Raw genomic sequence first — 25,702 nt, 5'->3', positions numbered from 1 at the left:
TTTTGCTTTGAGCCAAACTCTGGGATGTGAGAGGACTGGAGACTGTCGTGTATTCTGAAGTCCAGGGATTGCCTTTGCCAAATCATAAAATGTTGTTCCTTTCACGCGTTAACCTACCAGGTCAATAGCTGGTGTGATAGGACTGGATACAGCAGTCTCTTTAGAGGTCAGAGTCCAGGGACAGCCTGTTGCCATGTCAGATATTACCTCCATCAGGTTCATTCTGGTGCGAGAGGGCTGGAGACAGGGGTGTCTTGAGAAGTACCTTGATAGCTTTTGACCATTTCCAGTTCTTTTGTTCCCCTAGAGTTGAAGCTCCCATACGCATTCCCATAATACAAGTGTAAAATGTGAAGCATTCACTCTCTCCGGGCCCATATTTTGGATTTCTATGAGGAGTAGAGCCCCAGTCCCAACCCACCTCCTGCTGACATGATAGGGCGCAGACTGTGCCCCTACAGTCCACAGCCCCGGCCTGGAAATAGAGTATGAAGAGGGCACTGAAATACCAAGTTAGTGCCCCAGGACTTCCTACTGACTTGTGGAGTAAAAACTTTCTAATCGCACTTGTTGTGTTTATTACCTCATCTCCTTTATTTCCTTTGTAGCCCTGAGGTCCAAATATAGCCATGGCATCACCCTACAAAACAGAAACAACATGGTCTTCAGATGTACAATTTAGCAACTGTGAACAACAATGCGCCAACGTGATGGCCGTCTGAAGAAACATGGTTGCAGCCAGCATCTGTTCAGTGTTATCATTTTTAAGCCACTGTAGCATCCCTGAATATGTCCCACATACACACACACACACACACACACACATGTCTACATATATACACATTTATGGATTGCAGTAGAGGTTGAGGTACATAGTATGCTACCTTTACTTCAGATGCATGACATCTGGCGTCATTACATTCCAAGAGTTACAGCATGAGTTTTTATATTGTAGGTAAGTTTTCCTTCTTTTACTTCACAAGTAAGTTCGTTTTAAGTGTCTTAACTAACACTATGTGTGTCTGTGTTTGTGTGTGTGAATGTGTGTGTGTGTGTATATGTATGTATGTAAGTATTCACTGAAGAAAATAAACGTTGAAGTGACGTTATAGTTAGGCGTTGAAATGAGATTAAAACCTATGTTGAAATTCACAATTTATAGTTTACTGACCTAACTATAACTTGTGCCAAACACTGCTAATGACATTGCATATTACGTCACATATGACAAGGTAAATGCCATCACTGATGACATTTCAATTAAGATAATTGATGAAATCACTGATGCCATGATTAATAACACCATAGTCACATACAGCATCGAGTTACTGTGGTACATGTGTGGGTGCACAGCTTGGAAATGGAATAAGCCCTGGAGGCAAGCGGGCTGTGTATGTTGAAAGTTATATAGTGCACCATTTACAAATCACCAAAGTTTGGGCTGCAAGTAGTACTCCATTTCAAACAAGGTAAAGGCAGAAAGCACTTGATGCGGGTGCAGATGTATGTTTCAAAGTAAGTTGAGGCTTAAAGCTAGAGCCTGTTGCAAACAATCTGTGAGAAAAGCCAAAGCTTTGGCTATAATAGATTATCCACCAGTGGATTTCTGGGCATGTGCCCATGTTAATAGCTGTAATATTGGCTACAGACACATGATATGTCATTTGGGTGTTTATATGGTCTGGATGTTTATTTCCTGAACTTCACTGAAGGTTTTCAAGGATTGCAGAATGTTGATGAATGTAGGGGTGAGCCACTTATACTTGGCTCATCTCACAGTGGAGCTGTAAGCATTGGGCTGGTGTATGCCATTGTGCTCATCTTTGAGTAATGTGTAGTGCATCATACCAAACTACCAAGAGTCTTCAATGGGCACTGGCAAAAGGTGTATTTGCATGATTGCATGCATATTCTGAGGATTTCTGATCCTATTCAAACTTCAGTATACACCGAACCCCCTCAGGCCATGGGATAGGTAGTGCTGAGATGTAGTAAGGAGTTTTTAAGGCTAAGGAATGGATAACCGATAGGTAGTAAGGAAATTTCGGGCTCAGGAATGGGTACTGTGTACGAATAGTAGGGGCTTTTATGGTTAAGGAAATAAAAGTTTAAAATCTTATAATAATATTAAATAAATACAATTAAAATAAAAGTAATAATACTTTAATTTTTAATATTATAATTACTTAAAAATATAAGTAATTTTAAATTAAATAGTTACAACATTGAATATCAAATTACACTCATTCACACACACACGGATTAAGGTAATACTTACAAATGTATCTGTGAGGTAAAGGCACTTCCGATGTAATAGCATGCTCTGCAAAGGCATTCCTCTGCTATATATATCATTTACAAAATAATTGCAGGCCATATTTTGAAACCCCCAATTGTATACATATGTTCATGCCGTTTTTTATACTTTATGTTGTATATTTTAATTTGAAATTTAAAAAACAAATTTTGTGATAAAGAGGTTGGGAGTAAAATCTATCTTTTGTTTGAAAATGTTGAAAAAGTAGAGGAAATCATTTTTTTTTACAAATATTGACACTAGAATCTATAGTCCGCTGAAGTTTATGAGCATAATGGCATGTACGCCTTTACAGGTTAATAGTTTGCATTTTGGAAGGAAGGGGGTGTGGGAAATGCAATTAGATCTTAAGAGAAAGCAGTTTTTTATAGATTACATCATCTCTTTTTTAGGTTGCTCTATAATGGCATTTGAGCTATTCATTCGGCTTGAACTGCAAAGACCCTTGAGTCATTCGTAATGTGCACATACTCTAAGAGGGTTTGGTTTTCCTGCTGCTATTGATTTCTTTGGCCCAAGAACCATCAGCCATGGTCTATGGACATTGTAAATTACATACTGAATCAGTCCACAGAAGTATGTTAGTCTCACTTTCCTTTTATTGTTTGTTTGGGTGTATTCTTCTTTCACCTCAATTGGGATGAACATGGAACTATTTTTACACACAAGAAGTACACTGTGCGATCACATTTAATTATTCATTTTCATTTCATTTTCCAATCTTTATTTCGGCCATTTGGCCATAAAAGATAAGCAATAAAACATATACAATCACAGTAAATCAACAAGTATAATCAATCAGTGCACACTTAGGCAATAAAACCTTGGAAATACGTTTTACTAAAAATGTCTAAAAACTATGAATCTTAAAATTAAGATTAAGAGGGAACCTGCGTCTTTAAAATACGGTTGCGAGTGTGCCAGACATTGATAAGAAATTTTGCCAGTGCGAACACAGTTGGGCCTGTAACATCAGATTTTAAAATCCTATACATTGGGGCATACTCCCTACAACCCATGTTTCTAATCAATGGAAGGAGCCAGTATTTCCTCGCGACTCTGTAAGCTGGGCAAAAGAGGACCACATGTAAATCAGTTTCCTCCGCAGCATCACAGACCGGACACTGCTTGGTGGTGGGAGGCGATGACCAGGAGCTGGTAAAGGATCGAAGAGGCAGTGTGCCATATCTCCATTGGAGAAACAGCTTCCTGGCAAGCACAGGGGAAATGGCATCTAGAGCCCCCTCAAACCTATATAAGTCCTTAGTTTGTGCAAATACAGAGGATAGTGACCCTTCGCCCTGACTATCTAGGGCTCTAGCCAATTTTAATTCATGGTATGCATTGGCCAGGGATCTTTTAGAAATGTTTAGTGCGGCATTAGCAGGATCAGTCCATAGGTCAGAGAACCCCATTTCCATACAAGTGTTTTGGATGTATTTAATCCAGGGGATCTGAAGCGCTTTCGGGTGGATCAATATCTCCGTCAATTCTGCCCTATAGGCTGCGAGATCGTTGCTACTCCACAGCCTACGCCAGAAGGCTATGGGTCTCAAACCTATTTCATCAGCTATTGGTCGTAGACCCAGATCCAGCCTCAGGGGGAGGAGCGGGGTGCTGGGCGGAAGTGCCACTATCTGTCTGATAAAACTATTCTCCGTTAGGGTCAGACTACGACAGGGTGTGTGTCCCCACAGTTCCGCCCCATAGATGGTTGCACCCCTGGCCTGTACCTTGTAAATCTGGATCAACGACCCCAGCGGACGGTACGAGGAGCCATTCATTATCCGTGCGATACCCCCTGTTGTTTGTACCAATTTAAGGTTCGCCCTGCTCTGGTGGGATCCCCAAGACATGGTTTCATTGAGAGTCACCCGAGGTATTTGAAGGTGGAGACTCTCTCAAGCCGTGCGGCTCCCAATAGCGGGTTCGGCCGCAATTTTTGGCTTGGGTTCAAAACCATGAACTTCGTTTTAGCCGCATTAATTTCTAACCCCCTGTCAGTGCAGAAGGCCACGAATGAATCAAGGATCCTCTGTATCCCCATAGGGGTTTTAGACAGCAGCAGGGTGTCATCTGCAAACATAATTGCCGGCACCCTGCTGCCATTCAGTTTGGGTGCGTCCGTATAATCAGTGGCATTCAGGTGGGCGATTACCCCGTTGACGAAGAGGCAAAACAGGGTCGGTGCCAGCACACAGCCCTGTCTTACCCCTCGGCCAACGGGGAATCTATCCGTAAGTGTCCCGGTCCTCCCGCACCTCACTCGAGCATAGTTGTTATGATGTAGTCTCTGTAAGATTAGCAGGACGTCCGGGGGGACGCCCATCTCTGCCAGGACGCTCCACAGTTTCCCTCTGGGCACCAGATCGAAGGCGGCCCGTAAATCCACAAAAATTGTGTAGAGACTGCCGCCCTCGAATAGTGCCGTCCTCCAATAGATGATGTTCAATCTAAAGACCTGGTCCACTGTGGAAACTCCCTTCCTAAATCCCGCCTGGTAGGGGCTGAGGACACCCACCTCTTCCGCCCAGTCCTGGAGCCGATTCAGCAATACCCTTCCAAACAGTTTCTGTGCTACATCAATTAAACTGATGGGTCTGTAGTTGGCTGGGAGGAGGGGCGAGCCCTTTTTAAATATGGGCACCACCTCCGCCCCCAGCCAAGTACTAGGGATTTCCATGCCGCCAAGAACTCCGTTAAACAGAGCGGCAAGGTAGGGGGCCCAAACAATGGGCTCCTGTTTAAACAGGTCTCCGGGTAGGCCGTCCATTCCTGGCGCCTTTCCCGATGTAAGTCCTGCTATGGCTGCAGTGACCTCACCCAGAGTTATTGGGTCCCCCTCATAGTCTGACCAACCAACCCCAGTCTCAGTAATAGGTTCTCCCGGCTCAGAGCGGTAGAGGGACTGAAAGTGTGCCTGCCACACCCCTGGTGCGATGTTTGGTTCAATTGCCGACTGGAGATTTTCCGACCCCCCGCTCACTATCCTCCAAAACAGTCGATGGTCTTTAATCGCTAGGGCCTTGGTAAGTTCTTCCCATTGATTTTCCTCCCATTCAGCTTTAGCATTTGCAACAAGGTTTTTATAGGCCCGTCTACTTTCTCTTAGCTTATCCCCCCCTAGGCCCTCCTTGATAGATCTAAGGAGTTCCCCCTTTGCCCTTCTACAGGCTGTGTTGTACCATGAAGATTTGCATTGCCCCGCCCTAGTTAGAGCCCGTATGTTACTAAAGAGGTTAGGGGCAACAGCTTTTATGAGGTCCTCATGGGCCTTATATAATTTAGCCTGAGAGTCTTTATTATTCACCCCGGTATCCAAGTCCCCCACGGTCTCCAAGACGGGTATTATCCCTTCATAGAGCCTAGGCAGTTTCTCCTTGCTAGCGGCCAGGTGGTCCCACCTGATTCTTCTCCTGCTATTTTCCAGGAGAAGTTCAGGTTTGCTCCCCTCCAGGGACATCGCGGGAGTCTGGAGACCAGGATGAACCAGATCAAGCTCAAGTGCATTATGGTCACTGTCTAACCTTTCCGTTACCCTAAAGTCCCGGATGGTTGGCCACTTCACTATTTGGACCAAGACATAATCCAAGTGAGATTCTCTTCCCACTCTATTATAGGTGGTTCTGCTGGGTATGTCAGATCTCAGTCGCCCATTACAGGCTCTAATTCCAAACTTTAGGGTGAGGGCTGTGATTTGTAATGCAAGGGGTGACCATGCCTTCGGGGGGGGGCTTCTACCGGGGGCACTGACCATCTAGCCTCTTCTTCCATTGGGAACCCCTCCAGAAGACCTGGCAAAGGCTCGAAGTGAGAATTAAAATCCCCTCCCACCACATAGGGTAAGTCATTTGATAACTCAGATAGATAGTTCGTGAGTTCATCTATGGTAGGTGATTCCTTGCCAATTCCAACTGGCCTGGAGTAGATGTTAATTAAGACAAGTTTAGCTTGATTTGGCCAGGATAGTAAAACCACAAGAATATCATCAGAGGTGGCCGGTAGCCGTATTGCCTCACAACCTAGGTGAGATGCAACCCAGGTTGTGAGCCCGCCTGACGGGCGACCTTTGCCCTCCCACCTAGCTGGAATGAAAAATGACTGGTAGCCTTGGTGCCCATAGTTTTCTCTTGCCCATGTTTCTTGAAACATACAAATGTCTCCAGTCTCAATGTAGTTTATCCAGTCATGGTCGTCCAGCTTATTAGCTAGTCCGGCAACATTCCACCAGATTAATCTCAAATGTTCAGAGGTGTCAATTGTCGTGCCGGAAGAGTGGGACGAGACGGTTTCAGATGTTGGAACGGTCGGTGCATCAGAAACATTGCCAACAATAGGGCCAGATGGCTCGGGGGGGCTATGGGAACTATTGTCCAAATTCACGGGGTTGTTAGTGGGTAGTCAATCAACCCCGTCCAAACCGTTCAAGCAGTTAAAACGGTTATAATGAGAATAGGGTGTCTCAGGTAGCTGAAAATGTGGGCGTTGGACATAGTCTTTGTGTCTGTGCCTTTGTTCCACCCTTGTCCAATCTCCATGCGGCAGGTCGTAATGCGTGCGGATAGGAGGAAAGAAAAAGGAGACTGGCAGGGTCTGTATGGTAGAGTCCAAGGACCGATTCACCCCTTCACAGATATGTAATACAGTACCTGGATCTTTAAAAGTTACCAAAATGCAGTCCCCTATTAATGTTTTTCTCGTCCTCCCCAGCCAAGGCACCCTTCTGACCATAATGATCTCATTATTAAATTGTGGTGGTAAGGGACGATTCCAATTCAGCCATTTAATGACTTTTTTCCTCAGAGATTGGAAATCTTCGTTTTCTCCTCTGTGTAGTTGGGGAGCGCCTGCTAAAACCACCGTTAGCCTGTTGGCTTCTGGGGGCAGATCTGGTCTCCGTGGTCTTTTAGCGGGCCGGGCCGGGGAGGGAGAGGAAGTATTGACAGCTTGGGGGAGCCTAGGGTTGGTCCCTATCTGTATACTATGGGGGGCAGGGTCTATTAGCAATGGAGGCATGTTGGTTAGTGTGTTTCCAGGGGCCGGGACTGAGATAGCCATAAGTGGCTGCAGAGGGGGGGCAGTGAAAACACCCTGGGGGGGTACTTTAGTGGTACCTTGTGAGACTCCTGTGTTAGGTATGGTGCATAAAGTAAGATTGGGCCCCACATTTTTAGATTGCTTACTAACTAAGGTGTTCAAGGTAGTAAGAGATGCCTCTAGAATGGTAAGCCTGATCTCGACTTTTTTCAAGCTTTCACTAATAGGCTGCAAAAGTGAGCGAAGTAGGAATTCTATATTCCCTAAAGATGTAAGAGAGTGGGCTATGTTAGTCAAATTGGCCACTGGGTCACTATTGGTAGCAGCAGTGATAGCGCTTGGCTCCTTAGGGGGGATAACAATATGCACAATGCCTCTGTCCCTGCCAGGGGAGGGTACGGAGTTATGTTTTTTTCCGAAATCTAAGTGCGATATTTTGGTTTTCCCCTGCCCCCCCCTTGTTTTCCTTCTGCGTTTGCTAGGTGGAGGACGATGCAAGTCCACCACAACACTTTGCTTTGGCTTACTTTGCTTACTTTTATTCAGCGGGGGGGTTTGGGTAACTAAGTCAACTGCCATGCTGGATATTAGGGATGGGGTGGTCACTGTATTTTCTTCAGGCAGTGTGCCAGGGGTAGTTGATGTTTCCCGTAATAGTAGGGGAAAATCCTCTTGAGTTGGTAGATTTTGGCTATCGGTGGAGATACCTTCCTCTTGCGAAATCTCCTTTAGCTGATTTAAAATACTTATCCAACGTCCCTATGTTGCTTCCTCCCACCCTTGATGGGGTTTCACATTGAGCCGGTGAGGACATGGCCGAAATCAGTTCCTCGATTCAGCCGAAGTTGGGAGGAATCAGATGGAAGAGAGTGGGCCCAGCCCAGCCTCCCGCGGCCCCGGACGGCCACAGACGGTCCCGCCCTTGTCCCGGGCTTCTCCCGGGCGCGCCCCCGCGCGCTCCCGCGCAGCGGGGTCGTAGACCACTTAAATAGTTGAAGGGATACTTAAGGTTGAGCCTTTCAATCCCCCGGCGCTCAGGGGGGCGGGGCTAGCAGGGAGAGCGGGCCAGGTGTGTTTGATCGGCCAGCAGGGACTCCTGGAACATCGAGTCCCTGCGCGCTCGCAGCCCTGCTCCGCCCCTGCTGTAGCTTGTTAAGTCCTTGCCCAGTCTGCCTGCCTTAACAACGAAGCGGGTCCCGCGAAGCGGGAACCGCGAGGAGTTGGCTGGAATCCGGGGCTTGAAGAGTCCGGGGTTGATGGAGCAAAGCGGCCAGTGCAGCCTCCAATATCAGCAACACAAAAAGCAGGAGGTCCCACAGTGCAGGCGTTGAGTTGAGCCTTTCAATCCCCCGGCGCTCAGGGGGGCGGGGCTAGCAGGGAGAGCGGGCCAGGTGTGTTTGATCGGCCAGCAGAGACTCCTGGAACATCGAGTCCCTGCGCGCTCGCAGCCCTGCTCCGCCCCTGCTGTAGCTTGTTAAGTCCTTGCCCAGTCTGCCTGCCTTAACAACGAAGCGGGTCCCGCGAAGCGGGAACCGCGAGGAGTTGGCTGGAATCCGGGGCTTGAAGAGTCCGGGGTTGATGGAGCAAAGCGGCCAGTGCAGCCTCCAATATCAGCAACACAAAAAGCAGGAGGTCCCACAGTGCAGGCGTTGAGTTGAGCCTTTCAATCCCCCGGCGCTCAGGGGGGCGGGGCTAGCAGGGAGAGCGGGCCAGGTGTGTTTGATCGGCCAGCAGGGACTCCTGGAACATCGAGTCCCTGCGCGCTCGCAGCCCTGCTCCGCCCCTGCTGTAGCTTGTTAAGTCCTTGCCCAGTCTGCCTGCCTTAACAACGAAGCGGGTCCCGCGAAGCGGGAACCGCGAGGAGTTGGCTGGAATCCGGGGCTTGAAGAGTCCGGGGTTGATGGAGCAAAGCGGCCAGTGCAGCCTCCAATATCAGCAACACAAAAAGCAGGAGGTCCCCTTTAATTATTTATCTTATCATTGCTTTGTTAACACACAGACAACCTATTTTAATAAATATTTGACTCTGTAGCAAACATTTTTTTGCTTTTGTCGATGCTCAAGTGTGAGGATCAAACCTACTGGTTTTGCCTGTTTTCTTGCTGTTTAATCGTTTTCCAGTAGTACCTTCTGATAATGCTGGGAAAAAGCTTTGTGGCGGGAGAGGCTATGTCAAGTATAGGTGTGTCTTTTTCTAACAGTTTTTCTTCATTTCATTTTTTAAGTGGAGTTTGAAAGGGAGGTTGAAGGGGATTAAATGAGTTTCACTGCATGTTGAAATAATCAAACAGATAGAAAATTGTGTGTCCGTGTTGGGTTGGACAACAAGCTCTGGTGGGCGGATCAGTCAAAGGGAAATTATGCTGCAGGTGAAGTTGTGGGGACCTCACCTATTTATATAGCAAAGGTCCATAAATTCGTAGACTTTGGATCAAATTTGCTAAGATATCACACAACACAACACAGCATTGAAATTTGTTGTTCTGTGTTACATGGAAGACACAAAAAGCAGCTCAGTTCCGAATCTAGAAAGGCTGGAAAGTTTCTAGTGTCATCCATTCCCTAAGCTGGCGTAAAATCAAGCTGCCATGGCTCAGAATTTAGCATACATACTGGAAATTTCGCAAATTCTTATGCATAGCCAATTGCAGAAAGGTCCGGCATATTGGATGGGTGTTGTGCATTGCAGCACACATGCAGTGAACAGGTGTCTGAGAAAAATCAAAACATTCCTTCTTGCCTGCAGCTGCTTCGAGTAGGGATCCAATTTTTATTGGTCTGGCCTTTTTAGTAGTTTGAGATTTATATCATAACTCTGCTCCGTAAACTTTATTTCCGAAGTTCATGTCTACATTTGGGAAATATTCGTCAAAATGCACATGCATACTTTTCATAGGAGCAGATTTTATATACGTGCGTTGTCCAAGACTTGTTCAGTTTTTTTCCCCAACATATCTCTCATTTTATTGGACCACTAGAATTATATTTTGGAGCACATGCTTCAATAGTTTTATCTTGGGGTTAAATTTTTCCGGGGCACTTTTTGTGGCACAAAATCAATGCATGAGTTTGCCCGGGGGTACAATGTAGACCTGGAAGGGCATCATTCATAACATCATTCATAACAGACTTACAGGATTACCAGCAACCATGCAAATAATTCCCATTAACAGTCATTGTATATAAATTTATTAAAGATGAATATCCAGAAAATGCGGCATGGATCTAAGCAACTTTGATCCATGCAGCACACCACTAAGTTTCCATACTTGCAAGATCAACAGTTTTGGAGCAACATCTCCTGGGGAACATTCGTTTTTTAATTCTTTTTAAGATTTTGCTTAAAAAAATACACCTTCCCTGCAGCCATTTAACAGCAGATCTTCAGATCTCAGATGCAGTTGTTATAAGGCGGGTGGATGTGCATTTTGGTGCTTCCTATAGCACATTGTCTACGACGAGCTTACTCTAACCCATGGATACTCAAAGAATGTTCCGGAGGCTGCAGGTGCCCCCCCCACCCCCTCCCTGACCTTTACATGTGGCCACCTGGTCAGCTTCTGTTTACTGACTCAGCACTAACAATAAAAAGATTTTAAATAGGCAATCATTTATTTCAAGGTTAAGTGGTGTTAAAGAAAGGAATGGACTAGGGAGTCCTGGCTTAACTTTTGAAATACCTTCATTTTTAAAGACATCTTGCAGCAAAAGGATAACATTATGACAGTCTCTTCAAAATTTGAAAAATGTATTAAATCAACTTGCAGAACCTTTTCACCTTAGTACAATTGATTATATTAGTCCATTGAGAAGTATTATTTTTTTTTTTATTTCAAAGCATTTTATTTTATATAGAAGTGACAAAGAAAAGGAAGTACATATTATAATAAAAGTGATACAATTGATCAAAGAGGGACGAAACAATCAGAGGCAAAGATCAAAGCGAAAATTAAGTAAATGCATTTGTAGATAACAGTAACCCGGTATATGAACTGAATAGGTCAAGGCCAAACATAGATCAATAAACAATTGTATCACAATCAATTATTAGAATCGGGGGAGGGGAGGGGTATAGGGTTAAAGAAAGAGAGAACAAGAGAAAAACTGAAAGGGGAGAGAGGACAGGAAAGAGAAAAAGGGAGAAGAAAAAGAAAAAGAAGGATTCCCAACGGACTAACCAAACACGCATAACACAAGACGCCACTCAAACAGATACATCAAAAGGAAACTGAGCAATCAGCCCCTGGGATGACAAATCCATATAATCATCCAAAGCTTTCCAAACCTTACTAGAGATAGAAGGAGACCAGTGAGCTTGATCCACCGAGGTGTGTGCACTACGCAAAAAGGAGCCCAAGCCCACCAAGTATGATAGGAAACAGAGGAAAAGGATTTCCATTCCATAAGTATGACTTTCACCGCCACAGTCAAAAGGAGATCCATCAACTGTAATTCCAATGGATCCAAGGGGAGAGGAACAGGGGCGGCCAATGGACCCAATAATATTAATGGAAAAGAGAGTTGGAACTCAATACCAAAGATGAGAGATAGATGTTTATGAATGAGGTTCCAAAAAGGCTGAAGAAGGGAACAGTCAAAAAACATATGCTGAAAATCGCCCTTCAACAATCCACAGCTCCAGCATAAATTGTTATCCTTGAGATTGAGCGAATGTAGACGAAGAAGTATTAATTTATAAGTGATTGTTTTCAAACATACATTTAGAAACACTAAATCAAACATGAATTTAGAAACACTAAATCAGACATGAATTTAGAAACACTAAATCAGACATGAATTTAGAAACACTAAATCAGACATGAATTTAGAAACACTAAATCAGACATGAATTTAGAAACACTAATTCTTCCCCGAACCCTGACAACAGCGCCAATAGTAACCTAAAGAAGTAAGTCAGTTGCTATGTGCACTTTTTGGGTAGCAGGGTTCCTATTATACGTGAATATCTTTATAGTTTATTAAATCAAACACAGGAGCAAGTTTTCTTCAGTGCACACCCTGAAATCATGTATTTTGAGATTCTCTTAAATGTGTTAAGAAGAAAAAGGAAGAAACGTGAAACTATACAATTACGTAGGATCACACAATTTGGATAAGTGGGGAAGCTGAGATTAATCACAGATTTTCGTTTTTTTTTACATTGTTCAGTTCAGCCACTAGATGTATATCCATTGCTTCACCTACACCTACTTTACCACCAATTCCCCAACTCCCTAGCCTGACCGTCACACCGCTGGCATCAATGCGGCCCTCGGACAAATCACAGACCAATTTTTGGCCCCTGGGAAAATGTTTGTGAGTACACACGCTCTAACCCATTGCTTTCAATGAAGATCAAGAGACATACAGCAAGCGTCATGTCCTGAGTAGAGGAACTAACCAATAACTAGTGAACTAAGATTCAAGTCAGTAATCATGTGCATTTTATATGTGACCTGCAACAATATTTGTTTGGTTAAAATTCAAGAGGCTTTGCTACAACTCATGATAGGTAATTGTTTAGGGTCACGAAATTTGGTCAAGTGGGGAAGCCAGGATTTACCCCAGCTTTTCTCATTTCATATTGTGCAATTCATCCACTAGAAGGGTATCTCTTTCTCCTGTTTTACACAAACTGGCAAATGTTTTGTCTTCAATTTTTGGCTGATGAGGTGGCAGCATAAGTGGCAGGCAGAAGCCATGTGAAAGCTCAACTCGTTTTTAGGTTTGAGGGTGCAAGAGGACACGGAGCGGAGCCAGATCCAGGGATCTAGCTCGAGCCTGGCTCGAGCTTTCAGTGGCAAAAACACAAAAAGTTACACAGCAGCAGTACTACTAATGAGACACACAGGGGCATATTTACAAGGACTTAACACCACCAGAACATCACTTTTAGTGACGTTCTGGTAGGGTTAAGACCTTTGCCTTATTTACAAGGCAGCATTAAGCCACTTAAAGTGGCTTAACGCCGCGCTCCGACAGTTTCGTTGTACATATGCCCCACAGTTCAAAGGGTGGGACACCACAAAGATGGTGCCTGGTGGTAGAGCGCAGATTCAGAGGGGAGAGCACAGAACAAGTCTGATCTTTAGGAACTGCAAGAGACACCTGACAAATTCCAAACTGGACTAGACATAGAAACCCAATGCAAATTGACACACAAATATGTTGCCAGTATAAGGGCTTCAACGGGAAAGAGGGGTGATGAGTAAGTTAAAGCCAGCACAGATTACAGGCCTCACAAAGTAGCCTCAGATACAAAGATTTCTGGGTTCTTTTTTGTCTCGATGGCTCTAGCCAAAAAGACATTTAAGACCTTCACAGCGATTAGTTGGTCAATGTGTTGATATTAAATAAGTCTTACCTTATCGCCTTTGAGTCCAGCCAATCCACGGTCACCCTAAGAACATGAAAAAGAAGAAATCTTAATAGTAGCTGACTGTGTTATTTAGGTTGATGCACACTTATTCTGTATGTAAATTACTATTTAAACATGTGTGTTGTGTTTTAGCCACCTTGAAGCACAAATGCGGAAGTGCTGCCAACTAAGGGTGCGGAGCATGTCTGTTTTTGCGGATGCGCCACTTAGACCGAGTCAGAAGGTGTGGGGCAGTGTCCAACTGTCCTCCGTTTGATTACTCGCACATGCTTTGGCAAAAGCTGCCGGGGGAGTGACGGGATCCATGGATGCTGGAGTGGTAACCCCACAGAGGGCCGACAGGCTGGAGAAACAGTGGACTCCCCACTACCTTCAAGGCGGGAGGAACAAACACCACGGAAGCAGAAAGCCTGCGGAAAAAAGCCTGCAAGGAGAGCAAGGTCAAAGACGAAGGGCACAAAGAAGGACCAATCAACAGCCAGTGCACCGAACGGATGGGTGGTCCACCTCGGGAGAAACGCCCTAGTGGCCATGGGCTAAAGGGCACCTGGATAGCATGACTAGGGACCTTGTCACACTAGAAAAGTAGCTAGGGAAAATCACAATAATGTGGTCGGAGCTAGTGCTTAGCTGCCATGCTTTCAGATTGCTTATGTATAACATTTTCATATATTCAGTGTACTTATGAGTGACATTCAACGACTATTTGTGACACTGACTCAAGAGCAAAATCAAGCAATGAAGTCCAGGAAAACATAAATATCAGAAATTACACCCATATACATAGCTGCCAAAGTTTAAGATTGTTTATGTGTGACATTTTCAGATTTTCAGTGTACTTATGAGTGACATTCAATGACTATGTGTGACACTTTCTTTTGAGCAAAATCAAGCAATGAAATCCGGGGAAACATATAAATATCAGAAATTACACCCATATGAGCAATGAAAAACTCTAAGAAGGTCTTGAAACTGCTGCAAAGCCCAATAAATGGAAGGGTACTAACCTAGTCCCCTTCTAAGGTTTGTAGGTTTCTAGGTTTGTAGCAGGTGCACTGACCGGTTGATCTATCTCACCATCTTCCAAACCTGTAAGGTTGATAGTGCTACAAATAGTACTCCTAACTTTACTACTCCTAAACTGAGAAAAATCCTAACTTTAAGACTTTTGGTATTCACAGAAGGCATTTAGGAGTCCTAAAGTTAGGAGTCCTAACTTCTGTGAATACCGAAATGAGTAAGTGCCTTCTGTGAATACCAAAATGGTAGTAAGTTTAGGATTTTGTCTTAAGTTAGTTCTGTGAATCGGGCCCTCAGTTATTCAGTGCACGTGGACTCCACCTGTGCGTCCAATGTTTAAGCAGCGCACCGCAACAGTGCCAGCTTAAACGTGTTCCCCTCAGAATGTAAACACAAGCTTACTATGCTCAGAAACTGAATCACATGGCCCTTTAAAACTGCGAAGGTCAATCTAGTGCGATGTCCGGTCCAGCTTTTAAAAAAAAGTATATAAAATGATTATGTTTTGCATCATTTTGTACACTTAATAGCTATGATGAGGTAGTGTCACTTTTGGTCATGAGACAAGATTGTACTCTGTTAATTTTAGACTGCAAATGAAAGGTCAGTAGTGAATATGGTCTATCATTTTCTGTACCAGTTAGATAACCAAAATACCACTGCAGGACGCTCCTTCCTCGATGACGTACCCCATTCATGAGTGCAAAGGATGGACTGTGAGTGTGCAGTCACACACACACTGCCAGAGCAGCGGGTGGCCTGCGTTGTTTGCTCAATCATGAATGGTTGGTTGGCCCTCCCGTGTGTGTCTGCCTTAGTGCTGCTGGTGTCAAGGAAGAGCTATAAATGTGTGACTAAACATTTTAGTGCAATGATGCGAAACCACAACACTAAAATGTGTTCGGCTAACCCCTGATGCATGGTACTTGGTAAAGCTGCTAGTGTAAAGGTTGGAATGGAGGGTGGCACACAATCAGAGTACAGTAAAAAGATCAAGGCAAGAAGCTGAACATAGCGATGAGAAAATTCTGCAAGAGCTAGGGTTTTAAATCAGTGAGATACAGCATTATAGACCTGAGGATACCTGAATATTATTCGAGCGATGGGGTGGACCTTGAAAGCAGGGTTGTACCGTCCCATAGGGTAATCAGGCAGTGCCCGAGGGCTGATGGGGGCCACTTTTATTTTAGTGCCCTGGCCTATTTTCTGACCCAGTCTGAACCTACGCGGAGGCGTGGACATCGCCACATTTATCCTAAGCATTACAGTGATGCTGGAGCTGGTGGTCTGAACGTAAAGGGGGACCAAGGTAGACTGGAGGTTCAGGAGAAGGTGCAAAGGATCAGGAGCACCTTAGTGGTGTGGCAGAAGTAACAGCAGTCTGCCCATAATAAAACAATGCACAGGCCTTGGGTTGCTGAATGGCAGTGCAAGTGGAGGGAGACCACAAGGGCACTCGGAGTAGCTGAGGCGCAGGAACAACACTTGCAGCCCAGTTACGGGGGAGACAGGCCCTAAGACTGTAGCGATGGTAGCAAGTGAAGCCTAAAATCCCACGGGTAGCTGGCACCAAAGAGAACCTATATGGTGAATGAAACAAATGATGTGTGTTATCATTTTGATAAGAAATGATGATGATAAACTCATCAATCAGGTGTCGGCTGGCTCTTCTTATGAACATGAGTGCGAATGGGAATTTATGACCAAAGAGAACGCCTTCTTCGTTGAAGTGGACCTTTTTGGATACTTCATTTGTTCAACCTGTCTACAAATGCATAATAGATTGAGGTGCATCTGTGATTACTGTCCTGAGGAAGACCCCATACCACTCATATATTTAGGGATCAAAACGACGACCTTATGGACATAACTGGATAGTCAGGATTATTTTAAGGCCAACTGGGGAATTCTATATGATACTTTTCCAATTATAGAACATACTTTCCCAATTATAGAACTTCGGGCAGCCAGCTATTGTATATAATTGTATTTTAATTGCTTTGTGTATGTTTTTCACTTTTAGACAACTTGCTAGCAATGTGCCTTTACTGTGTACAACACCTGCTCACCACCTCTTGGAATATAGATGACATTGTTTTACGTCTACATGACAGTGTTACCACTGAAATCTGCTGTAAATATTTGATTATATAAAATATTTTGGACTCTTGGTTTTTTAAACTTGACATGAAATGTGTAGCGATATTAGTGTTCTACTATCATTGAATACAGTATAGTTGTGTTGAAATATTTATGAATGTATTTACGCCTTTTTATATAGTGCAGACATTACTCAAAAGTGCTAAAACGTTTTTCAAGAAAACAGGTCTCATTACAAATGATGCACATTTACAGATAGTTGTTAGTAATAATCATTACAAAAGGCACAAAGTGGTGAGTAGATACATAAGGAGAGTTACTTGTTTCAATCATTGCAAAGGCACAGACTTACAGTTGCTAGAGGATGTAGGTGGTATAGGTAGTAGCAGCAAGGACAGGTTAAGTGAGACAGAGTTCAATTAATCTCAGTCTCAGGAAGGGTACATTATCAAAGGGGAGGATAACTAAGGGGTGATTGGCCAAAATGCCTTTGTGAGAGAGGGGCTTTCAGCTCCATTTTGAAGATCGGCAATGAGATGGTGGTACGTATTTTCGGGGGTAAGGAGTTCCATATTCTGATTGCGCTACCCCAGAAAGATTGTGCCATGACTCCTTCCTTTTTGAAGGTCAGCGACTCTAACAACATAGCTTCAGCATTTATTGATGGTTTGGTGCCATCCATTGACCTACGTTTCTTCGCTAAGTAGTGAAGAGTGGATGTATGTAAGGCCTTGTGGGTGATACAGGCAGTCTTATGTATTGCCCTGGTATCTATGGGTAGCCAGCACAGAGTGATGAGCATAGGTTAGATATGGTTGTTTCTTTTCCCTGCATAGATGAAACGAGCCACTGAATGTAGAACTGATTTTAGAGGGTTGAGGTAGGTCTTGCAGAGACCTGTCATAAAAGAGTTACAGTACTCGATTCTGAGGAGAACCAGTGATTAAACATGAGATTTCAGGTATTGCTCAGGAATGTAGCGGCGGATTCTTCAAAGATGCGGTTGACATTGTTTATTTCTAGCCAGGGTGCTGATTTGGGTTTGAACGTGAAGCCTTGTATGGAGAGGACTTCTGACATGATAGAACAAGAAGGGCAGGGATGGTAGTTTTTCTGGGAAACAGTCAGATTATGAGTTTGTGAGTATTGTGAGAGAAGAGGTTGGTCAGCCATGTCAGAGTTGGCAGGGTGTATGGGAGGCAAAGTTGTACCGGAGGGCTGTCCTTGTGTGCGTGGGATGCTCCATGTGTGTGAGGTGGGAGCATAGGACAGTGTGTGTAAGAGATGGGTGGGTTGGAGCGGTAGCATTTTTGGAGATGTCACAGGATCTTGCTTGGCCTGGGATAATAGTGCAAATTCATAGAAGTGAAATGCTGAGAGGAGGTGCCCTGTTGGTGAAAATAGGGGGTATTTAGGTTATAGGGGATGAGGGGAGTGTTTGGGATGATGATTCAATAATGCATGTGGGGTTTTTCACAGGGTTAGAAGTAGTGTATGTGGTATCGGTCAACATGTAAGGTGGAGAGGCAGGTTGACCTCATGTTAAAGAATTGAGCAAGGACTGGAGTAGGTGGCTGAATAAAGAAAGGCGGGAGTCATTGGGTTGAATGAGTATCTTACCATTATTGTATATGGAGATGGTGACTGACACATTAAAGCAGGGGGAAGTTGCAATTTTGAGATTGCATCCATGTGGTATATTATATGATGATGTGACATTTAGTATATTGTCGAAGATGTCAGTCCACAATGAGGTGTTACAGGAGAATTAAAGGAGGTCAGTTTTGAGCTCCCTTATCGGCCGCTATGGTATTGATCAGCAAATAGGTTGTCTAGACATTCTTCCACTGTATTGTGTTTGTACTTTTGTATGGATGGGTTCGAAGAGATTCAGAGGGTATATAAACTTATATGAGTTCACTCCGGCTTTCTCCAGCACAGTTGCCATTATTGATTGATTGTGGGGTTGTGAAGTGAAAGCAAGAAGAGAAAGTGACTTGACGATCAGGAATAATATGAGGATACAAATTCTCCTTATCTGGGTATTCGCCTCCTGACTCAGGATGGCCGGTTTGAGTGTGGCTCAGGCAATCAGTTAGGTATATTAGGAAAAAGTTAGTTTTTCGGTCTTTCTAGAACACCTGTAGGTCTGCAGAGATTAATGAACTGTTTCTTCGATTTTATAAAAGAGAGGAAACTTAAAATTAATAACTCCAAAACCGTTATTATGGCTTGCGGGAGAAAGGTGAAAAAGCTGAGACCATTCAACTTTAGGGACCACACAATAGAAGTTGTGGATAAATTTTGCTACCTTGGAATCACATTTACTAGCAGTGGCACTTGGGTACCTGAGATCCTTAATATTAAGGCTAAGATGGGCAAGGCGGCCTCAGGGGTTTTTAGATTCGCATCTAAACTAGGTAGTCGGCGCCCACTAGATATGCTAAATGTTTACCGACATAGATGTGCCTCAGTGGCACTCTATGGCTCGGGCGTCTGGGGATATTGCCAAAATGGGGATCTGCAAGTTGTTGAAAATGTCTTCCTTAAGAGACTTCTTTGCCTTCCAACGTCGGCCTCAAACGAGCTGGCCCACAAAGAGGTGGGGTTGGAATATTTGTCTGACTTAACGGGATTGAGACCCCTCATGGCATGGAGGTCAATTTGGGCCAAGGATGAAACTGGTTTTACAAGGAGAATAATAAAAGATTGCCTTGGCCTGGATAAATTTAACAAGATCCCATGGCTTAAATATGTCTTGACTTCATATAAAGATGTGCATGGTTTGGATGTCTTTGCGGACCCAGCTAGTGCCATTAAAATTTCTAAACAGGAGCTTAAACTTGTCTTTTTGGGGGGAAAAACTAAATTACGTAGAGAAGCCAGCTGCCAGTTTACCACCCATGTATTTTACAATACTAATAACATGGCAGGTTATGGCTTTTCCAAATATCTTAAAGTAGTCACTAAGCAATCCCATCAGTATGTCCTTACTCGGTTGAGATTGGGCATTGTTCATAACTTGGTGGCTTTCCCCCTGATGAAAAAACATACGACAACACCCTGTCCATGTGACGGCACCACTAAACAGAGCACGCTGCACTTTCTGTTAATCTGCCCCTTGTATTTACATCTCCGTATTGCTTATCTTAAACCCCTTTTTTTTAAACACTCTGTGTCTACTGCTACAACTGCTATGAGATTTTTATTTGCTCTTGATGATCCGGATGTCTGTTTTTATACCGCAACATTTATTCTAAAATCAATGTCAGCTAGGAAAAGCATGGAATTCATGTCTTAATTGCGAGTGTATCCTTCCTATACTGATTATTGTTATGCTGATTTTATCCCCTCACCTTGTGCAATTGTACTAAATCTTGTATTTTATATTAATTGTTCTTAACCATTTTATTGTTGATGTATGTAACTATATGTGTGCTTTTATGATTGTTTGTCGAACGATCGAATAAAGCTTTCAAACTGAACTGAACAGAGTTTTTCGGTCTCGTTTAATGGAGGATGGAGTTGCGAGTTTGGATGATTTCGCTATGATTAAGGCTTCTTTTGATAGAGGGTTGTGCTTGTTTTCCAATTGGGCTTGACTTGATAGGGAATAGGTTTGATTTGTGCTTTTTTGTTAATGGATTGCGTTTGTATTGCGTTCTATTTTTCAATTTCTGAAGCCTATTGTTTTCCTTATTGTCATGGACCCCAGGGACAGCCGATCTAGTGGTTGCTCTGTAAGTTCTCTTTCTACCATTATGATCAGATGCCTTAAGGAAGAGAGGGAAAAAATGAAAAATGGCCACTCTGGCCAGTGCCTAGCAAGTCCTCTTTCTATCACTAAGTCCTCCATTTCATTGCCTGGTCCTTCACTAAGGCCAACCTTTGGGAGGTGATTGGTGAGGCCTCTTATTATGTCTATTTCAGATGTCTGCCACTGTCTTGCCAGGGCCATCAAAATGGCTAACTTCCCAGAGGTGTGGGGGATGAGAGAAGGGGCCAATGACCGAGGCTGGCGCCAGCGGGGGACCAATGTGCTTAGAAATGTGCTGGCCTGGCACAAATTGCTCACAGGACCAGGAAGTGGCAGTATGGGGCTGGACTCACCCGTTCAGATGGAGAGACAGTTGCTGCAGCCTCCTTGGAATTCAGTTATGTGCTCAAGCCTTCCCTGGCAATCTCTTTCATGTGAGCTGGGGGCCATTGGGGGGGGGGGGCTCTGGACCTGCAGAATTCTGCAACCATGGCTGGATGGGCTAGAGCAAAATTTACACCCAAAGGTAATCCCGAGCCCCGGGAGTAAGTCAAAGGGTTCCGTGCGTCTCCGCCATCTTGAACTCTCATCAAATATCGCTTTAGGAACCACTGTATTTACACACTGCTTATGATACCCTGATTCCAAAGAATACAGGGTAGCCCGTTTTCTTTTAAGTTGATTTGATTTCCACCTTTGAGTAGAGGAAGATTTAGTAACACTGCAGTTGCATAATCTCCGCAATGTCTCTGAAATGTATTGTCAAGCAAAGGGGGTGGAAGTGGCCCAAGTGCAGGGTTTATGTGCCAGGACACAATTCTGAACAAGATTTGGCAAAGCCAATAGGTTCCCCTAAGCAAAAGCTATTGGCTTTGCCAATATCTTTTAGCCATGGTGTACACCAGCGTGGCTGCGGTTCAGCATGACTAAAAGTTTGTGCGGTAAAGGGAAGTGTCATGGAGTGATGTAGAGTGTTGTGGCGTGAGGAGAGTGTTGTAGAGGTGAGTGTTATGGAGTGGAGTAGAGTGGAGTGGCATAGAGGGTGTTGTAGAGTAGAATGGTGTAGCGTGGAGTAGATTGCCATAGAGTGGAGCCAGAAAGAGTTGAGTAATGTAGCAGAGTTGAAAGTCGTACCGTGGAGTAGAACGATGTAGAGTGGAGTGGCTTACAGTAGTGTGGAGTGCTATAGAGTGTCTCAGAGTGGAGTGGCATAGAGTGGGGTAGTGGAGTGAAGCAGAGTGAAATAGTATGTTGTAGAATGGAGTAAAATTGCATGAAGTGGCATAGAGGGAGTTGCGTAGAGCATTGTAGAGTGATGTAAAGTTCTAAAATGGCATAGGGTGGAGTAGAGTGTTGTGGAGCGGCACCGAGTGGAGTAAAGCGTCAGGGTGGAGTAGATTTAATGGAGTAGAGTGTCATAGAGTGGAGTGTCAGAGAGCAGAGTCTAGTGGCCTAGAGTGAAGTGGTGTAAAGTACAGTGGTGCAGAGTAGATTGGCATAGAGTGAAGTGTTTTAGAGTACATTTGTTTTAAGTAAAGTGTTGTAGAGTGCATTGGTGAAGAGTGCAGTGACTTAGAGTAGAGTGGTTTAGAGTGTAATGGCATTGAGTGGTGCAGAGTAGAGTGCAGTGACATACAGTGCAGTGGTGTAGAGAAGATTGTTTCAGAGTACAGTGAAGTGGCATAGAGGGGAGTGGGGCAGGGTAGAGTGGAGTTGGGCAGGGTTGAGGGGAGTGGGGCAGGGTAGGGTAGAGAGGTGTAGAGAACAGTAGCATAGAATGCAGTGGCATAGAGTCAAGTGTTGTAGAGTGCTGTGACGTGGAGTGCAATGGTGCAGAATAGATTAGAGTGGAGTGATGCAGAGTGTAGGGCGTAGAGTGCATTGGAGTAGAGTGGAATGAAGTGCTGTTGTAGAGTTGAATGGCGTACAGTACAGTAGTAAAGAGTGTAGTGACCACAGTGCAGTAGAGTGACATCGAGCAGAGTGGTGCAGAGTAGTGGTTAAAAGAGCCTTTGTGTAAAGCACAGTGGTGCAGAGCAGAATAGTGTGGCGTAGAGTGTAGTGACGTAAAGTGCAATGGTTTACAGTGGCATAGCATGCAGTGGTGCAGAGTAGAGTGGCATTCAGTTCAGTGACGGAGAGTTGCATTCTTGCAGAGTGTAGTGTCATAGAGTGTATTGTTGTAGAGTGCAGTGACATAGAGGAAACTATGGCCAGGACTGGTACTGTCGCATGGGTACCCCGCAGGAGGGATTGTCACATAAATTCTCTCCCTTTGAGGTCATGAAAAGAAAAGTAAATACCAAGTTCCCTTAGAATACAAAGCCTGACATTTGAACTTTGGTTTAGAATGACCAGCAAATGAGACAAGATGAGAACAAGTTTTAAAGGACTGTTTACAGAAAGCGAGTACTGGGGAGGAACCAGTATACAAGGAATGCTCACGGGAAACAAAGTCAAGCTGGACAGCCTAAAACAACAGGCAAATGACAGAGCCAGCTAGGAAAGATGCCCTCTCTAGAGTGGCTCACAAAAAGAAAAAAATAGGTCCTAAAAGCGCAAGCAGTGTAAGGAACCAGATACTTGGGCCATGCACTGGTGGCGGATCACATGCAAGAAGAGGGAAATGCCAAAAACAGAGCTGGCCAGCAGGAAGCAAGCAATCTAGACTGGCTTTGAAGCCCACCAACAGTAAGTAATGGGAAGGCTCTAATCCTACTAACAGTAAACAAAATGTCTCAAAGAGACAGTGCATGCACTGTTTATGCGAGACCTAAAAAGGCATTGTTGACTTGCTTTCAAGTGAAGCAATCCCAGAAAGGTCGGGTCCACCTTCCATTAAATTAGAGCTGTGTTTCACATGGGAAGCTCTTAAATCATACCCTGCACACACCAGAACAGATTAAAATGAGGTCAAAATATCTGAAAGTTGCTACAGCAGAGTAAGCTGTAAGCAGAATTTGTTCAGCTAACCTCTTTTCCTCTTCAGTGGGGTACTGCAACCAGGGACCAAGGCACAGCAACATGAGTCCCCCTAACAAGACACCGCCGACCCATTTATAGGAATGAACAGATCAGAGCAATTTAATATGTGCGCGTTACATCTGCTTACGGCACGAGGCAGCGTGACGCGCTCAGAGCACAGCAGGAGCCCTTTAAAGGATTCCCACCTGGGAGGGGGACTTGGAGAGCTCTGTGAGAGGCACACTGGATGGAGTGATGTTTTATCCATACAAACTGAATTAAGCCTCGGGGACTGAGGAAATACTTTGAAGGGGATCCCACAGCAGTTAGGGGAGGAGAGAGATGGTGCAGTCTGCGAAAATGCAGAAGCAAATTAAGAAAATGTGAGAAGAGACTTAAACAGATGTAGATGGGCTAACAGGACTGAAGCAGCTGCTCCTGATGAGAGGCAGTGTGGGTACAACCGGTGTGCCGAAGGGACGGACAGATAGGACAGCAGGAAGCATGGAAGATACCACTACAGACTGGTCACTGAGTGCTCCCCTGGACAGCAAGGGCTGCAAAGGCCTCTACTGAAAGGCAGGTTGTGGTGCGGTGGGCCCACTGGCTTGTCAGATCTGAATGTGGATGACTCCGCTGCAGCCATACCTGCCTTCAGAGGGACAGAGAGCTTGTGAGATGTGAGACTTTCCAAAGCCCAGGTGGGCCTCCCAGAGGCACTGGCATCTCAGGAAATATCTTTCAAAGCAAGACCACCTCTAGTATGAAGCTTTGGCCACCCTGTAGAACATGCCCTAATATTGCCCCAGTGTCACGTCCAGGATCAAAATGAACAGCAACCATTCCTGCCATATTTTTAAAAAGTCTAGAGTCATGTGGATACTCGATAGAACATTGTTTCTGTGAGTCAGTACTGAATGTCTCCTCTGGCAACAAAGGGTTGTCAAGGACATTTCCAAGAGTCTGTGGGAGGTGTGCAATATCACTGTCACTCCTCACAGGAGTGTCCACATATGCTGCTGAAGGGAAAAAATAGGGATTACCCAATTATTGGACATTTTCCATCTTGTGACCTTTTGCGAGCGATAGGTTCTACATCACCCCCTGGCTTCAGTGTGTATTGGTGGGCAATACAATACAAGGAACTTTATGGCATGAAACATAATGCCACATTGTATGCATTAAATATACATCAGCTAAAATGTTTATTGAAGGCCGTGTGGTTCTGTGTATCCTGTCATGTCCACAAAAGCATATTTTCTGCTCTTTTGGCAGATATTCTAAACTGATGCAAAGGGGTTTCTGAGCTTAAAAGCCATCCATGATATTTTCCCCACCAGGAGCTTTCAGAATTCACGTTTTGGTAGGGTTTGCTGAATTGTCAGAGAAGTACCAGGATCATATAACCACACTTTCGGATTGCTGGAAATCGTTCATCAATTTTTTCTGTTATACGTCCTGAAGGTGGGGACCTGGATTTCACAACTTTGCACACACCAACATTTTGCATGTGGAAGAACGCGAACTTCTGTACATCCATTATACAGTCCTTGGAATTGAACAAGGAACATAATACAAGAACTTGGTAAATGGCACAACTTCTTTACACTAAATTAGCTTTTGATGTCTTTTTGACTGATGCCCATTTTTGTCATTATTATCCTGTGGCAATAGGTTAATGCAAAGTGGGATACTTTAATTAGCCTGTCATTTTATCACGTCATTTTATCACAAGAGAAATGGGTTATTGTGCCTCCAGATTGAGAGAGAAACAATGATAATCCTAGAAAAGACGTCTCTGTAGCAACTGAGTATGTGTATAGGGTAGTAAAAGAAACAAATACATCCAGAGAGAGAGAGGGGAGAGGTGTTATCACATCACCAGAGCAAAGAGAAAGATGACAGGGATTATGCCATCAACTGACTTAAAGAGATAGGTAAAATTACCATCATGGTGACTGCACATCTCTTAGTCACTGTGGTACCTCATTAAGAGCTTAAGGCAGACACAGAAATCATCTTCAGAGGTCTGTATCGTTTTCATAATTTTGGATCCATAGATCCCTTGTGCAAGAGGTCCTGGAACCTGCGGCCCTCTTGCCCCAACCATGTATCAATGCTCTGCTCC

General features: G+C 44.3%; 1 protein-coding gene across 1 annotated transcript in view; it reads right to left on the bottom strand.

Moving 5' to 3' along the window:
- LOC144763327 (uncharacterized) overlaps window positions 1–25,702 on the bottom strand; it is a 1,153,250-nt gene that overhangs the window by 281,681 nt on the left and 845,867 nt on the right. Inside the window, exons 75-76 of the mRNA XM_078648815.1 lie at window positions 13,719–13,754; window positions 584–640 (exon numbers count right to left, since the gene is read on the bottom strand). Of these exons, the coding sequence (XP_078504941.1) occupies window positions 584–640; window positions 13,719–13,754 (93 nt within the window). The remainder of the gene's footprint in view (window positions 1–583; window positions 641–13,718; window positions 13,755–25,702) is intronic.

Source organism: Lissotriton helveticus, chromosome 1_1, assembly GCF_964261635.1.
Source record: "Lissotriton helveticus chromosome 1_1, aLisHel1.1, whole genome shotgun sequence".
Classification (NCBI taxonomy): Eukaryota; Metazoa; Chordata; class Amphibia; order Caudata; family Salamandridae; genus Lissotriton; species Lissotriton helveticus.
The sequence above is the reverse complement of the archived record's forward strand: the minus strand, read 5'-3'. Positions and strand labels throughout refer to the sequence as shown.